The following is a 17,776-nucleotide window of genomic DNA, read 5'->3' as shown; positions in this document are numbered from 1 at the left end:
TTAAGCCCATTAAACATCCTCATGGTCCCGTAATCCAAATTCACATGCTTGGCAACTGACTCATATTTATGACGGTTGCAGTGTCCCGGGGTTACGTGATCCCCTTTTGCGACCTTCTGACAAGCCAAGTCAATGGGGAAGCCTGATTCAGTGCACAGCCGTGTTACTAACTTAACAACGGCAGTGATTCACTTAACAAGTGTGGCAAGAAAGGTCGTAAAATGGGCCAAAACTTAGCAACAGGAAGTTTGGGCTCAATTGTAGTCGTAAGTCGAAGACTACCTGCATTACCCGAAAATAAGGCCTCCCTGGATAATAAGCCCAATCGGGCTTTTGAGTGCATATGCTAAAATAAGCCCTCCTCCAAAAATAAGCCCTCCCTGAAAATATTGCAACACAGCAGCAGCCATGAGGTCACCACACTCGCCACCTCCTGCACCCTAAAAATAATAAGATCTCCCTGAAAATAAGGCCAAGCGCTTATTTTGGGGGGGGGGGGGTCAAAAGAAAATAAGACCCCGTCTTATTTTTGATGAAATATGATACATAGTGGTAATAGCAATAGCAGTTAGACTTATATACCGCTTCATAGGGCTTTCAGCCCTCTCTAAGCGGTTTACAGAGTCAGCATATTGCCCCCACAGTCTGGGTCCTCATTTCACCCACCTCGGAAGGATGGAAGGCTGAGTCAACCTTGAGCCGGTGAGATTTGAACCGCCGAACTGCAGATAACAGTCAGCTGAAGTGGCCTGCACTACTGCCCCCCAAACACTGCGTCACCTCGGCTCTTGGTAAAGCCGGAGAAAGATGGTATCAAAGATGTTTATTTTTAGTTCAATGTAAATGAATCCTTTTTTTAAAAAAAAATATTGTTTTCAAGCAGGTTCAAAGACTGTCAGCCCTGAAAAGAATATGCAGGTCACAGAGCTATAATGACTGACATGAAAAGCAAATGCAAGGCTGAGATGCTTTAATTAGGCGAGTTAAATATCCAGGTGCTGCATTTCCCTGGTGTGCCCTGGTTAAGTGTTAACCATGTGTAGTTGTTTTACAGCTCAGTCTGTCTTCTGTGAATGCAGCCCAAGTAAAGCCTTTTCAAATGTTATGCAAATACCAGTGATGATACATTTAATTACTGGCTCATCTCCAAGTGTCTAAGTGTTAAATATAGGTGTTTATATAAAGCAAGGTTATCCTGAAATAACCATTGGACATGTATTGGTCACAACCAGGGGTGGTATTCACTTACTTTCCCTACCGGTTCGCAAATGTGAGCACACACGCTTCTCTCGCACTAGCCCTGCATGCGCTTATCCTTCTTTGATCACACATGCAGATTGCCTGCATGTGCACGGCTTGAAAACCTGCATAAACACAGAGCTGGGGCAGGTGGGCAGGCCCACCTGCGATTTCCACTATCCATCCTGATGAACCGGTCCGAACCGGCTGAATACCACCTCTTATAACTGATTTAATCCTCGTGATCTCAAGTTATTATTTTTCCCATTCCAGTGATTTGAGATCAGAGAAACTCACAGGACTATGGTTCCTAGAAGTGTGTTGCAACGGAACCCAGCAGCTTCCTTGGCAGTAGATGAAGCCATTAGAATCACCATTACTGGTCCATCAAGTCTCAGGTCATTAAGAAAATCTGGCTTCCCCTATTGCATGAGAAAGTTGTAAATATTGCTGCAAACTTTATAAATACAGTACATATCAAAGTCTATGAAGATTCTCAATCATCCAGGTCACGGTTGTCCAAAATCAATAGCAATAGCAGTTAGACTTATATACCACTTCATAGGGCTTTCAGCCCTCTCTAAGCGGTTTACAGAGTCAGCATATTGCCCCCACAGTCTGGGTCCTCATTTCACCCACCTCGGAAGGATGGAAGGCTGAGTCAACCTTGAGCCGGTGAGATTTGAACCGCCGAACTGCAGATAGCAGTCAGCTGAAGTGGCCTGCAGTGCTGCATTTAACCACTGCGCCACCTCGGCTCTCTAAAAGGTGCTTTTTCATGAGGCAACTGGACTTCCTTATTTTTTTCTTGGAAGACGTTTCGCTTCTCATCCAAGAAGCTTCTTCAGCTCTGACAGGATAGTGGGAGAATGGAAGGATTCTGCAAGGAATATAAAACCTTCCATTCTCCCACCATCCTGTCAGAGCTGAAGAAGCTTCTTGGATGAGAAGCGAAACATCTTCAAAGAAAAAACAAGGAAGTCCAGTTGCCTCCTGAAAAAAGCACCTTTGGGACAGTACATACCAGTTGCCAAGCACCCAAATTCTGATCACACAACCGTGGGCATGTTACAACAGTTGTTAAGTGCAAGAACCAATCGTAAATCTTTTTTTTTCAGTGCCGTTGTAACTTTTGATGGACACGAAACAAATGGTTGTAAATTGAGGACTAACCATGAATTCTAGTCCTGCCTAGGGCATAAAACCAGGTGAGTGACTTAGACCCAGTCACCCTCTCTCAGTCCTAGGAAGAAGGCAAAAGGCAAACCCACTTTTGAAAATGTTGCCAAGAAAATTAAATGGACTTGTCCAGGCAGTCCCCGGGAGTCACCACTGATTCAAAGGTGTGCGCGCAAGCACACACACACACACACACACACACACACACACACACACACGAACGTACATTATCAGTTGTGATGCTTTTATAAAGCACAATACAGATTTAAGATAAGAAGGTTGCTATATGTCTGTTTATGTAATGGTTGCTGGGCTAGAAGATGGGAGTTTCTGCATGTAGAACAGGGACTGACTAACTGCTAGAAGAAAGATATGATCAAGAGCAACATAATACTCATAGAATACAGAATACAGGCACATAACATTGGAGAGGACTGTCCAACTGAAAACCTCCAGTGGTAGGATCCCACGGCTCCAGGAGGTAGGTTGCTCCACTGCCTAATCGCTCTCATAACCAGGATATTTCACCTTAGTTTGAATTTGAATCTTCTTCTGTAGAGCTTCCACCCACTGGTTCTTGCCCTACATTCAGGAGCTATGCAAATTAAATCCCCACCTTTTTTCTTAGTCAGCCCTTCGAGTACTGAAAGACTGCTGCCATGTCTCCCCTTAGCCTTCTCTTGATAATGGTCAATTCCAGTTCCAATCTAATAGTCATTAATGTCAATTCCTTCCCAATAGTCAATTCCAGCTCCTATCCAAAAATCAATTTAATTCCATTTCTTATCCAATAGTCAATTCCAATTCCTACCCAATCATCAATTCCAATTTCTACCTTTTTTGTTGTTGTTAGTTGCGAAGTCATGTCCAACCCATCGCAACACAATGGACAACATTCCTCCAGGCCTTCCTGTCCTCTACCATCCTCTGGAGTCCATTTAAGCTCATGCTTACTGATCATCAATTCCCATTTTTACCTGATAATCAATTCCAATCCTTACCCAATCATCAATTCCAATTTCTACCTAATGATCAATTCCAATTTCTACTCAATAGACAATTCCAGTTCCTACCCAATAGTCAATTCCAATTCCTACCCAATTGTCAATTCCAATTCCAACCAATTCTCGTAGCCATCCTTAATGGGCTTCAGTCCGGCTTCAGGACTGAATCCAGTCCGGCTTCAGGCCCGGTTACAGCACTGAAACCGCTTTGGTCGCATTGACCGATGATCTCTGGAGAGCCAGAGATGGAGGCTACGCGTCCATCCTGGTTCTCCTCGACCTCTCAGCGGCTTTCGATACCATCGACCATGGTATCCTTCTGCGACGACTGCGGGAGGTGGGGGTGGGCGGCACTGTTTTACAGTGGTTCTCCTCCTACCTCTCGGACAGGTCGCAGTCGGTGTTGGTGGGGAGGGAGAGATCGTCCCCGAGGCCCCTAACCTATGGGGTGCCGCAGGGCTCGGTTCTGTCCCCCCTGCTATTCAACATATACATGAAACCGCTGGGCGAGATCATTCGGAGGCACGGGATTAAGTACCATCAATATGCGGACGATACGCAGTTGTATCTGTCCGCCCCGTGCCAACTCAATGAAGCGGTGGACGTGATGAACCGGGGCCTTGAGGCTGTTAAAGACTGGATGAGAGCTAACAAACTGGTACTCAACCCGGAAAAGACCGAGTGGCTGTTGTGTTTTCCTCCCAAAAATTTGGCTAACGTTCCACCAATCAGGCTGGGGGGGCAAAATTTATACCCCTCAGACAGGGTCCGCAACTTGGGAGTCCTCCTGGATCCACAGCTGAGTTTTGACCACCACTTGTCGGCTGTGACCAGGGGGGCATTTGCCCAGGTTCGCCTGGTGCGCCAGTTGCGGCCCTACCTGAACCGGGAGGCTCTCACAACAGTCACTCGTGCCCTTGTGATCCCTAGGCTGGAATACTGCAATGTGCTCTACATGGGGCTGCCCTTGAAGAGCATCCGGCGACTTCAGCTAGTTCAGAACGCGGCCGCGCGAGTGATCATGGGCGCACCACGGTTCGCCCATATAACACCAATCCTCCGTGAGCTGCGCTGGCTACCTGTTGATCGTCGGGTGCACTTCAAGGTCTTACTTACCACCTATAAAGCACTCCATGGTAGTGGATCTGACTATTTGAGAGACCGCCTCCTGCCAATTACCTCCTGCGTCCCATCAGATCGCACAGAGTAGGCCTCCTCCGAATTCCATCCGCCAGTCAGTGCCGACTGGCGACTACGCGGAGGAGAGCCTTCTCAGTTGCAGCTCCGACATTATGGAACAACCTCCCCGTGGAGATTCGTACCCTCACCACAGTCCAGGCCTTCCGCACAGCCCTCAAGATCTGGCTGTCCCGTCAGGCCTGGGGATAGGATTACTCTCACCCCGCCCGAATGTTGAGTGAATGTTGTGTTTTTACGGATAATTTTCTTTTATTCACGATTCTTTTTCTTTTAAGTTTTGTCTTGCACTCCCTCCCCTCATTGTTGTAAGCCGCCCTGAGTCCCCTCAGGGAAAAGGGCGGCATATAAATCCTCAATAAAATCAAAAAAATCAAAAATCAAATCAAAACACTTGTGCATTGAAGGCATTCTGAAGCCCATAATTGCAACTACTCTATTTGCAAAGGGAGGGGAAGAAGACGGAGACAGAATCTCACTTCTAAGTCATTCATAATTTAGAGGAAGACTGTCATATTTCTGTTCTCCTCCCCTCCCTGCCACAAATCATCTGTTCTTTGAGCCAAAATAACGCCCTCTTTGTTTTGGAAATCTGTGTAAACCAGCCGCTTTCAGGGAAAAGGAACACAGCATCCAGAGGAAGACTCTTCAGTCACAGAAGCACAATGCCAAAAGGGAGAGGGGTGATCTAAAACAGAACGGTGATTTATCCAGACCCCAGAAGATTGATGCCACTGAGGCACATGGCCTCAACACTGCCCCTTCCCTAAGCTATTCCTATTATCATTGCCAGACTCCAGCTTTGGGGGCAAAATTATTGCTAGAGAAGCACCCTTCAGAGCACTGTTTCTACACCTTGACAACTTCGGGATGTGGGGACTTCAGCTCCCATAATTTCCCAGGCAGCTGAGGAATTCTGGGAGTTGAAGTCCCCACATTTCAAAGTTCAAGGTGGAGAAACACTGCTCCAGAGGTTCACCCTGTATCTTTGGGCCCAGCCATGTTTCCTGCCCATGGAGGGAAATCGAAGCAAATAGTAGCTCTTTCTCTTGGCCGTTGTCATTAGGCACTCACACTGAGAAAGTGGCAATCCAAAAATTGGAGGAGTGACAAAAACAGGGTCTATGAAGGTTGGTGGTAAGCCCCCTGTTGGGATGTGGGTTTGGGCAGATGGCTGGTACTCTGCCTCCCCCTCTTCCTGTTATTAATTGTATTGTTATATTTGATCCACATTTAATCAAACTTTGTAGCTTAAATAGCAATAGCACTTAGACTTATATACCGCTTCATAGTGCTTTTACAGCCCTCTCTAAGTGGTTTACAGAATCAGCCTGTTGCCCCCAACAATCTGGGTCCTCATTTTACCCACCTCGGAAGGGATGGAAGGCTGAGTCAACCTTGAGCCTGGTGAGATTCGAACTGCCAAATTGCAGGCAGCCAGCAGAATTAGCCTGCAGTACTGCATTCTAACCACTGCGCCACCGCAGCTCTTTTGATGGAATGTTTGCAAAACAAATCAACCTCTCTGGGGAAACACATCCAGAGTCTTCGCATTCATGAAAAAGAATGATTCCTATGATTTCCACACTAGGATACAGGTTGTCCTTGGTTTACAACCATTTGTTTAGCGACTATTGAAAGCAGTGGTGGGTTTCTCGCCCCGTTCCGACCGGTTTGGTTGGAACGGGGCCGGCGGCGTCCTCATGCACGCGCGCAGTGCACACATGCGTACTAGTGTCTGCGCGACGCTCCAGCTGCTCCTGGACGATCGTGCAGGCGCTGTATGCGTCTTGCGCATGCGTGGAAGCGCAGAACTCGTCAAAACCTGGTAAGGACCGCGGGCGGGCGGGCGCGCCTTTCGCAGTTCCCGGAAGTTACTTACTTTCGGGTTCGGCGACCAACCGGTTCGCAGGGACCGCCGCGAACCGGTTGAAACCCACCCCTGATTGAAAGGTACAACAGCACTTTAAAAAGTGAGTTACAACCAATTCTCAGACTTATGTCTCCATTGCCATATAATTGCTATTTGGGCGCTTGGCAAGTGGCATGTATTTACAACGGTTGCAGTATCCCAGGGCCAAATGATTGCCATTTGTGAGTCATTCCCAGTCAGCTTTTGACAAGCAAAATCAATGGGCAACCATGTGATTTGCTTAATGACCATAACAAAAAAATGTAATAAAATTGGATACAGTCACCTTATACCTCTCTTAATGACTGAACTGCTTAAGATAAATGTTCTGGTTCCTATTATAGACATAACTTGAGAGCTACCTGTACATATTCCATTTATTTGGCACTTATTCCAGCTCAGCTCCAGAGATGGGAAGTGTTGCCACCAGTTTCTTTCTGCTTACTTGTATGTCTGCAGATCCATTCATCCATTCACCCATCCATGTATCTATGATCCACTTTGACTGTTCTTCCTTCCTTCTGTTGTGGCCCACCAGCAGCCAGCAGAGCTGGCAGCAGATTCGGACAGTGAGGAGGTTGGGGAGGAATATGGGCCAGTCCTGGAATCTGGGGAAGTCTCTGATGAGGGCTCTGTGTCGGAGGCAGAGAGGGGGCCAGAGCTGTATGCCAGTTATCAGCTGCCTTCAGAGTCAGACATCAATGAGGCAGACGAACAGCTGGAGCCGGTTCCCAGTGTGCGCATACGCAGAGTGGCCAGACGATGGGAGCAGCTAAAGAACAGGGGGCGACTTGGGAGTAAGGCCACAGGTGGACGATGAATGGCCCCTCCCAGAGGAAAAAAAAGAGCAGCGAAAGGGGAGTGGAGTTTGCAGGAGACAATTAGTTCGATTAATTGGTTCGTGACTCTCCGAGACTCCTTGCCAAGTTTTGCAGATATCGGCCTGTCAGCTCTCCAAGCCAGATCAGGTCTGTGACTGTACATCTTCCCTTGAAAGACTTTGCTGGATGTGAATGAGCAGAATTCACAGCAAATTAATAAAAGGGTTTTGTGTCCGGACAAGGGAGTTTGCTTCAGTCTCTTGGGAAGACTCTTGGGAACACCTTCCTTCCATCCATTCACACATACCTACACACTCCATTGCTGCATACTGCAGCTTTCTAGGCATTTCAGAGAAGATCATCACCCTGAAAGCATTACTGTGCAAGCACAAGCAAAGTCAGGATGGTAGCTGACCTCCCCTCCCCCCGCTTGCTTCTCCACTTGAACAAGACTCTCTGCACAATAACACCCTTTTCTGTTCCCTTACATAGACCCTTTTCTTCCTTGCCTTTAGAAGTCGGCGAAGTTACAACATCAGCCGGATGCTGTGGCTCACTCCCAAGGGCCCCCTGGTAACAGCCTCTGTTGATCTCCAAAGCACTAAAACGACTGAGGTTGGAGATGGTTGGGGAGCCCATGCCAGCCTTTGCTTCATCTCCTTGGCACAATCATTTTTGAAATTGTCCTATTCAAAGTGAGCTGAATCACTAGATCTTTGGGTTGGAAAAAAAATGTGCATTTGGTACCATTTAGGAAAATCAAGTGAAATACTCAACCAACTAAAAAATTTTTTTTAAAAAAAGGAGAGATTTGTTTCCAAAAATTCTCCTTTTCAAAATTTATCTGGACTTGGGACATCAAAGTCATCTGACTGTTTTTCCTGATGAAATCAATGCATTTTTTCCCCTGTATTTGTTGCCAAACATACAGATGTGCTTTCATTTCTTAACTAAAGTTCTGTTTTTCTCATTAATGGTGTATATATGTACTCCAATAAAACACAGCAAGGCCATACAGTCCTGAGTCGGATACATTATACTGTTCTTTGTCCAGTTGTGCCATTCTACTAACATGCACCTGCAGAATGCTACATAGGAAGAATCCAAATGTAATCCCACAAATGACCATGCTGAAGTCTGTTTCATTGTGTTGCATAGATACTTACATAACAGTAATGTGGATACAGGAATGGTGAGATCAAATGAACTGTAGGAACTCAAACGTTGGAGCACCTATACTGTCCACGTGCCAGAATTAAGTCATTATTTGTGGGTCCTTAATGCTCTCTGAGCTTGGTTGTTTCCTTGCATGCATCTCTTCCAGATGTGACGTAGAAGTGGTTTGGGGAGCAACCCCACTGCCTTCTAGCACTGATGATATTTACCTAATGAAACGTCTATAACAATAGTGGTGAACCTTTTTGGCACCGAGTGCCCAAACCACAACACACGTGCATGAACACGCGTGGTGCACCAGAAACCCGAGGTCCAGCTTGCTGGCATGCACATGCCTGGTTTTTGGCCTTTTTTGGCCATTTTTCGGGCCATTTTTCAGGCTGCTTTCAGGCCGTTTTTCGGGTCAATTTCAGGCCATTTTGGGGCTGTTTTCAAGCCATTTTTCAGGCAGCTTTCAGGCCGTTTTTTAGGGGCGCTTTCAGGCCATTTTCAGGCCATTTTGGGGGGGTGCTTTCAGGCCATTTTCAGGCCATTTTTTTCGGCCACTCTCAGGCCATTTTGGGGCTGTTTTAAAGCCATTTTTCAGGCAGCTTTCAGGTCATTTTTGGGCTTTCTTCAGGCCATTTTTGGGCCGCTTTCAGGCCATTTTGGGGGCTGTTTTCAAGTGTGTTTTTCAACTGCTTTTTGTGTGTGGGAAGCCAGCTGGGAAAGTTGGAAATGGGAATCACATGACCCCAGGATGCCACAATTGATGTAAATACATGCCAGTTGCCAAGCATCCAAACTCTGATCACGTGACCCACAGGGGAAATGCGACAGTTGTAAAGTGTGAGGATTGGTTTTAAGTCACTGTTTTCACTACTGTTGTGACTTCAAATAGTAACTAAACAACTGATTGTAAATTGAGGACGACTTGTAGTTTCTTATCCCTTGATTGTCTAAAAGTAAAGGTTCCCCTTGCACATATGTGCTAGTCGTTCCCGACTCTAGGGGGCGGTGCTCATCTCCGTTTCAAAGAGGAAGAGAAAGAGACAGTGCTGTCTGATGACAATTCCATGGTCATGTGGCCGGCATGACTAAAGGCCGAAGGTGCACAGAACACTGTTACCGTCCCACCAAAGGTGGTTCCTATTTTTCTATTTGCATCTTTTTACATGCTCTCAAACTGCTAGGCTGGCAGAAGCTGGGACACGTAACGGGAGCTCACTCCATTACGCGGCGCAAGGGATTCGAACTGCCAACCTTTCTGATTGACAAGCTCGGCGTCTTAGCCACTGAGCCACCGCTTCCCTATCTTGATTGCCTACATGGCCCTTATATGAACCTATTCCTTTTGACCCGAATATTTCTGTAAGGGCAGCATTTAGCATCAGACTCGATACATGAGGTGCAGGAAAAAAAAGTGGAATAATTTAGAAACTACGTCTGTGGACCTCAAGGAATGGGACCCAGTGCACTCTGAAACAAACAAACTTTGCGCAGGCTGGTTGTAAGCAGAGTTTGCATCCTCTTCTTTCTAGTCAGAATGAATCTTTGCTTTGTTGGTTACAAACCTGTTTGTTTTTCAAACAGCAGCATCTATTGATCCCGGGAAAGGCAGGCAACGGATCTGCAGCTTTGGAATTAAGCCTGAAGGACTCTGATAATCATTCCCTTCATAATTTGATCTCTGTCTCTCTCGCTCGCTTGCTCGTTCCCCCCTCCCTCCCTCCCTCCCTCCCTCTCTCTCTCTCTCTCTCTCTCTCTCCCCTCACTGTCTCTGTGTCTCTCTCCCCCTCTCCCCCCCTTTCTCTCTCACATACAGAAACACAAACAACACCAGGACTCTAAACTGCTTTCCAATAATAACCGACAGGCGTGGAAGCCATTTTGATCAAATGGGTACCATTTTCATGGAATTGTTGGAAGAGTCCTATAATGGGGGGTGGGGGTGGGCTATGTTTCTGGATTTTCCCAGAGAGCAATTTTGGAGTTCAAAACTCTTCAGACCTAAGTCACTATTCTTGAAAAGGGTACAGGGAAACATACACTGTATGACTTGAGGCGGGTCTTTTTAAAAAGGTAAAGGTTCCCCTGCACATACGTGCTAGCCGTTTCCGGCTCTAGGGAGCGATGCTCATCTCTGTTTCAAAGCCGAAGAGCCAGAGCTATCCGAAGACGTCTCTGTGGTCATGTGGCCGGCATGACTAAACACCGAAGGCCCACAGAACGCTGTTGCCTTCCCACCAATGGTGGTTCCTATTTTTCTACTTGCATTTTTACATGCTTTCAAACTGCTAGGTTGGCAGAAGTTGGGACAAGTGACGGGAGATCACTCCGTTATGTGACACCAGGGATTCGAACCACTGAAATGCCGACCTTTTGATCGACAAGCTCAGCGTCTTAGCCACTGAGCCACGATGTCCCTTGAGGTGGGTGTTTTAGGAGGCCTAATGTCCAGCACAAAGAATCAGAACCATGTGTAAGTTGCAACATAAAAGATATATTCAAGCCTATGCACAAAACTCGTCAACTACTGGCCAGCATTAAATTGGCACTTGATAAAGCTGAACGGAATTCAAGGGTGGGGCGGGGGCTGGATTTGGATCTCTTGTGGCAACACAAAGATTCTAAATTTATGATGCGTTTAACTCCACCTCCCAGCTCTGCCTGATCTTCTCCTACATTGACCTCATCATTAATACACAATATCTAACACCAAAATATCTTGCAGCAAAACCCAACAAGTTATGGAAAACTCTACACATCACTGACATCACCGCACAAGTTCCTCCTTCATTTGACCCTGCTGCAGCATGGTACTTATGTAGCAATGGTACTGGGCATGCTCAGTTGCTACAAACTGCACATCTTCCCTGCTTGCTGTCAATATACAGATCAATCCTCCAGCCAGCTTCTTTTCTGTCCATAATTGACAATTATTAGTTCGACAGAACAACGAGACAGCCTCCTGGCATGTTTTTTCATTGGCAAAGAATAATTAAAGCCTTGTTTTAATGTACCCCGCCTTCCAGTTTGAAGTTTATTTCATTTTTTTTTCTGGGGATGAAGTGATGTCAATTGACTCCACAAGTATAATATTAGTGCCCTGCCATCTTGGTGCTTCAGGCTATCCAAACTGCACACTCAGGAACTCATTCCACAGCTCTTACTGGTGGAAAGGTCACTCAACCGCGAGACACTGACCGCTCAACAGTGAGACACTGTTGCTGGCATAGCAGCACCTGCACTTTCTTCGTCACATGAGAAAAATTCAGCTTCCTTCTCCTGTCCTTATCACTTTCTACAGAGCAGTCGGAAATGGAGCTTGGGAGCCTGTTTTTGCTGGCACAGCGCTCGAGCCCCCACAGGTGCCCCTGACACTAGTGATGTCTAGCTGGACACGCCCCCTGGCCACCCTCCGCCGCCCCCCCCAGAGGTCAAACATAACCCTGATGCAGCCCTCAATGAAATGGAGTTTGACACCCCTGTTATAGAGGGACAATCGAGAGCATCCTGTCATATTGCGTTACTGTCTGGCTTGGTAGCATTATTGCTTCAGACAGGAAGACGGTGCAGAGTGGTGAGGATGGCAGAAAAGATCATTGGTAGTTCACTTCCTTCTATCCGGGACATGGCATATAAGCGTTACTTGATCAGGGTCCGCAGGATTGTCTGGGACGCTAAACATCCTCTTCATGACCTGTTCTCCTTGTTACCTTCTGGGAGAGGGCTTTGTGGTATGTGAAGCAGAACATCCAGATTCAGTCACAATTTTGTTCCATATAGCATCAACCTTATGACATCTCAAGTTTCCTCTTTCCACCACTGCTCTCCTCTCTTCAAGTCAGGCATTGGACCCAGCTGTTCCTCCTCTTCCTTATCAGCCACCTCCAGACCTAGGGGCAGTTGACTCTCCATCTGAAGACTGATGGACAGTCCAGGCTCTGCCTCTCTCTCTCTCTGCCTCTTCCTCCCTCCCTCCCTCCCCCCCTCTCTCTCTCACACACACACATTCCCTCATCCCCCTTGGAGCTCTCAGATTGCCTTGATGTTGACCCTGACTCCCACGCCACTTCCTCCTCATCTGAGTCAGCTTGTGGAGGAGCTGGTGGCTGACAGGCCACAACACACACACACATGTATATAAATGTATATAAATATATGTGTGTTATATATCTGTATGGGTAGATATATACTTTCTTTTGAGAGCACGCAACAGAATTTCATTTTTAAGGAGCGCCAGTGCACTCATCGTAAAAAATGACAATAAAGGTTTTCTTATGTAAGTTTATCTAAGTTTATCCTATCATTCAACCAAAGTTGAGTCATCAGGATGCTAATACGTATCATATTTTTCAGAGTATAAGATGCACCGGAGTATAAGACACACCAAGGTTTTGAAGAGGCATTTTTTTAAAAAAAAGTAGGTAGGTAGATAAAGGGATAGAGAGGGAGAGAAAGAGAAAGAGAGAGAAATACAGTAGGTAGGTAGGGAGAGAGAGAGAGTAGATAGGTAGGTAGGTAGAGGGAGAGAGGGAGGGAGAGAGAGAAAGAAATACAGTAGGTAGGTGGGGGGGAGAGAGTAGATAGGTAGATAAAGTTTCCAGGTGTATTTATCCATGTGCTGGAGAAGGAAATCGCTGACAATCTGCAGCACCTAAGACTTTGTTCTGCTTGATCAATGTAATTCTCATCATTTAGTTAAAGAGCTTTCCAAAAAGGAAAAAAAAGTTTTTGCACTCTGCAAACCTCCCAAAAACGGCCCGTTTTTCGTGAAAACGGGCCCATTTTTGTAAAAAGGGAGTGGGGTTGCAGAGTGCTCCAGGGAGGCAACAACCAGCAGAAAACGGGCCCATTTTTGTCAAAAAAATTGCATGCATAGCAGAGGTGGGTTCCTACCAGTTCGCACCTATTCGGTAGAACCGGTTCGTCAAATCTACCGAACCGGTTAGAAGAGGTTCCACCAGTGGACCCGGAAAGCAGGCCACACCTACAGAAGAGGTTCCAAAAATTTTTGAAACCCACCACTGCCCCCACACACACACAGACTGACAGAGAGAGAGAGAGAGAGAGAGAGAGAGAGAGAGAGAGAGAGAGAGAGAGAGAGAGAGAGAGAGAGAGGAAGGAAGGAAGGAAGGAAGAAAGAAAGAAAGAAAGAAAGAAAGAAAGAAAGAAAGAAAGAAAGAAAGAAAGAAAGAAAGAAAGAAAGAAAGAAAGAAGAAAAAGAGTGAGAGAGAGATGAAAGAAAAAAAGAAAAAAGGGACAGAGAGACAAAAGGAAGGGAAGAGAGAGAGAGAGAGAAAGAAAGAAAACACATGGCCAGCAAGCCACTCCCACCAGGTCACATGGCCGGCAAGCCACTCCCACAAAGGAGGCCACACCCACAGAGTAGGTTCCAAAAAAATTTGAAACCCACTACTGATGCATAGCCTTATGGAGGCTTATAGAGTGCTGCTGGGGGTAGGGGGCAAAAATGGCCCTTTTTTTCTCATTTCTGCCCTCCCCAGCCCCCAGGAGCTCTCTGAACGCCTCCATAAGGGTATGCACGGCCATTTTGGTGAAGGGGCAGGGCTTCGGGAGGCAAAAAATGCTGTATTCGATGTATAAGATGCACCCAGATTTTCAGCCCCTTTTTTGAGGAAAAAAGATGTGTCTTATACACCGAAAAATACGGTACCTAATAGAGCTGCTCAGAGCTCTGGTGTAACACTTTACTTGTTTCAAAAACATAAAAGTTCTGAAAGTACTTAGCACTGAGTATTAAGCAAATGTGGAGGATATAATTACAAGCCGGTGCAAATATGATTCAATGCAAGAGCAACTTACCGCTATAGCCTGGAGCCTCTCCTGATGAATCGTGCTTGTTTCGATGATCCTGAAAGAAAAACAGAAACAGATGGAGAATTCACCTACTGACTCCGGATTCTTCCCACCCCCACATGTCTTCCAAAGTTGTATCTGCCTACACTTCAAGGTAGGCTTTCCTCCAACTTTCTGTGATGAATGCATAACTCTTGTTTTACAGCATACTGTAATGGCATGTGAGGAAGACCTTGAGGGATGGGGGAAGAAATGCTGGCTAGGGAACAGCCAGATAAGAGAGGGTACAGCCCACAGCAGCATAATGGGTGGCGAAGGAGGTTCAGAAGGGACCCTCCCTAGCTTCTCAGGCTGTAAAGGAGGCAGTGCCTGTTGGATTGGATCATTGACTCAGGCAATAAACAGCTTTTTATTAGACAACTATTTACACATCCAGCACTGGCCTATCTGACAGCTAGCCCTTTTATAGGGAGCTGTCAGATGGCTCAGCCAATCAGCTTTGATTATTCTCCCGCGGGAATGGAGGACCTTGGTGGAGCCTACTGCTCCAGTCTCAATAAGTAACAGTAGCAGATTTGCATTTTCAGACTTGCAATCTTGACGTCAGTCTTCCCAGGTAGACCAGACAGGAAGCATGACCAGACGAGCTAATTCTATTTCATTGTAAGGCTTCATTAATAAAATCTTACAAGCCTGAAAGCACAAATCTCCCGCTGCCTTCTTTGCAGCCCGAGAAGCCAGGAGGGTTCCTTTCTTGGCCCATTCTTTTAATGATAATGAAACAATTAAATAGGAAGTTAGCATGCTGAAAAGCTATCACTAGTCTCAAACATAATCTGTCTTCCCCAAGAAAGCAAGCTTCTGGATGCAGGATATATAACCTGGACACAACTTCTTCAAAACATAAAGAGGCTCTTTATTTGGAGGTGTGGTCACCAAATAAATTGGTAGTTGTGATTGGCTAATGATCAATTTCATGGGATTAAGGGATAAGGAGGGATCTTGCAGGTCTAGTCCAATTCCCTGCTGATACTGTAATGCTCATACCGTAGATCTCATCTCGTGTTTTCAAGATGCCCCAGTTGTGAGTCACTGGGACTATCCAGCTACACAAATCTCTGGTCCTTGCCTTTGGCCCAAGATTACAATGTTTTCCAGTATAACCTCAGGGATGTCAAATTTGCATCGTCACGTTGTCGTCACATGATGTATCCAGGAGTGGGCTTCAAAAATGTTAGCAAGAGAGAGCCGAGGTGGCGCAGTGGGTAGAGTGCAGTACTGCAGGCCACTTCAGCTGACTGCTAGATCAGCAGTTCAGCGGTTCAAATCTCACCGGCTCAGGGTTGACTCAGCCTTCCATCCTTCCGAGGTGGGTAAAATGAGGAACCGGATTGTTGTTGGGGGCGATATGCTGACTCTGTAAACCGCTTAGAGAGGGCTGAAAGCCCTATGAAGCGGTATATAAAAATCTGCTATTGCTATAAAAAAAAAATGTTAGCAAGAGTTTCTCTGCCCGGTTGCTGGGTGGGTGTGGTCCAGAGGTGGGTTCCTACCGGTTCGCACCAGTTCGGTAGAACTGGTTCGTCAAATCTACTGAACCGGTTAAAAGAGGTTCCACCAGTGGACCCGGAAAGCAGACCACACCTACGGAAGAGGTTCCAAAAAATTTTGAAACCCACCACTGGTGTGGTCATGGTGGGAGTGGCATAGTCAGCCTCCTGCACCATGGCAGGGGGCCGATTCGCCCTCCCTGCACTCCAGAGGTTTTCCTTGAGCCTCCGGGAAGGCACAAACGGTCTCCCCAGGCTCCGGAGGCCCTTTGGAGGCCGAAAACAAGCTCTAACTTTTGGTAGGCCTGTTTTTCGTCCTCTCCGAGCCTCCACGCACGCCCTGCACTTACCAAAACAGGCCGTGTGGGGACTCCTGGGAGGGGCGGGGGCGGGCGAGGCCAGCCAGGAGTGGGATTTGGGTGTTCTCTGAACTGCACAGAATCTTAGCTAGAGGTTCTCCCGAACCCCTGCGAACCTCCAGATACACCCCTGGATGTATCATGACTTTTTTCCCCTTCACTAAACCAGGGGTGGGCATGGCCAGCGTGTCACACATCTGGCCTGCGGGGCATGAGTTTGACACCCCTGAACTATAGGGTAGCACAGAGTAGGCATGTACCCCAATGCAGCTTCATAAGTCCCATTAGAATAAGATGAATGTCTCTATAAATCTGCCATTATTATGCAGATAATACTTATATGACAATTATAAGACCTTGTTTTCATCCAAGGATCCTCCTTCACCTGTCTCTCATGGTTGACCTAACATTTTTATAATTATGATCGATGCACCCACACAGCTTCTTGTGGCTAATAGTCACATACTGGGCCTTAAACCAAGCACAGACATGGCAAAGTAATTACAAGCATCTAAGAGACAAAGAGACAGCTAGAGCCCAGATCTCTATGAAAGACAATGGGTTTGAAAAAGGCTTCAGGTGTTACTAATCTTTATTTTTAATTGATCCCCAATTACCCCAACTAATTGGGAAGGTTTTATTTATTTTGTTTTTCATCTATTCAACAGTCACAATTGCCTGGGTGGACAGCTTCTTCACAATGTTTTAAGATTTTTAAGACAAAGGAAAGAAAAATGTAAAACAGCGAAAGGCAATTAACTATTAAATAGCACAGAAAAGACATAACATTTATAAAATACACTATGACAATAAAGGTGCGCAATTTGAACAAACCGTTGCCTTTCCCATTTCCTTTTTATCTACGAGATTACAAAAAATGTGAACTAAATTATAGGAAGTCAAAAAAAGTAAAACCGATCAAGATAGTTCAAGCGATCAAGCGGGCAGGCAGGTGGGCCCTCTGGAGCACCCCGGTTGTAACCCACCACTGATACCACCCTTGGTGCCGTTGTAACTTTGAGCAGTCACTAAATGAACTGTTGTAGGCCAAGAACTGACTGTAAGCAAGAGAGAATTATTTGCAAGAATGTTGTACGTTGAGAAGCCTTTCAAGCAAGAAGGGTGGAATCAAAAATTCTCAGTGTCAACAAAGCAAAGTTGAAGGATTCTCATAAAGGAACAAAAGACACATCTAGCCCTGATTTATTGATCACTCATGCATCACTTTGCTGCCACCCCTTAAAGAATGTGAAAGGTATTGCTTAGTAAACAATAAAGACATTGTGTGTCTGTCTACAGTTAAGCAGCTTCTATAGATATGCCAACAAAAGTGCGTATAGTCAAGGTTATGGTTTTCCCAGTTGCAATGTATGGCTGTGAAAGTTAAACCATAAGAAAGGCTGAGCGCCAAAGAATTGAGGCCTTTGAACGATGGTGCTGGAGAAGACTCCTGCGAGTCCCTTGGACTGCAAGGCAATCCAACAGGTCAGTCCTAGAGGAGATCAACCGTGACTGGTCTTTAGAAGGTCAGATCCTG

General features: G+C 46.2%; 1 protein-coding gene across 6 annotated transcripts in view; it reads right to left on the bottom strand.

The window, feature by feature from the left end:
- PALM (paralemmin) overlaps nucleotides 1-17,776 on the bottom strand; it is a 102,132-nt gene that overhangs the window by 45,780 nt on the left and 38,576 nt on the right. For all 6 annotated transcript variants that reach the window (XM_087702337.1, XM_087702352.1, XM_087702357.1 and 3 more), the window contains exon 2: nucleotides 14,337-14,385. In XM_087702337.1, the coding sequence (XP_087558463.1) occupies nucleotides 14,337-14,385 (49 nt within the window). The remainder of the gene's footprint in view (nucleotides 1-14,336; nucleotides 14,386-17,776) is intronic.

This window comes from Thamnophis sirtalis, unplaced genomic scaffold (assembly GCF_051295495.1).
Source record: "Thamnophis sirtalis isolate CommonGarterSnake01/CBP01778 unplaced genomic scaffold, rThaSir2_p1.2 scaffold_1, whole genome shotgun sequence".
Classification (NCBI taxonomy): domain Eukaryota; kingdom Metazoa; phylum Chordata; class Lepidosauria; order Squamata; family Natricidae; genus Thamnophis; species Thamnophis sirtalis.
The sequence above is the reverse complement of the archived record's forward strand: the minus strand, read 5'-3'. Positions and strand labels throughout refer to the sequence as shown.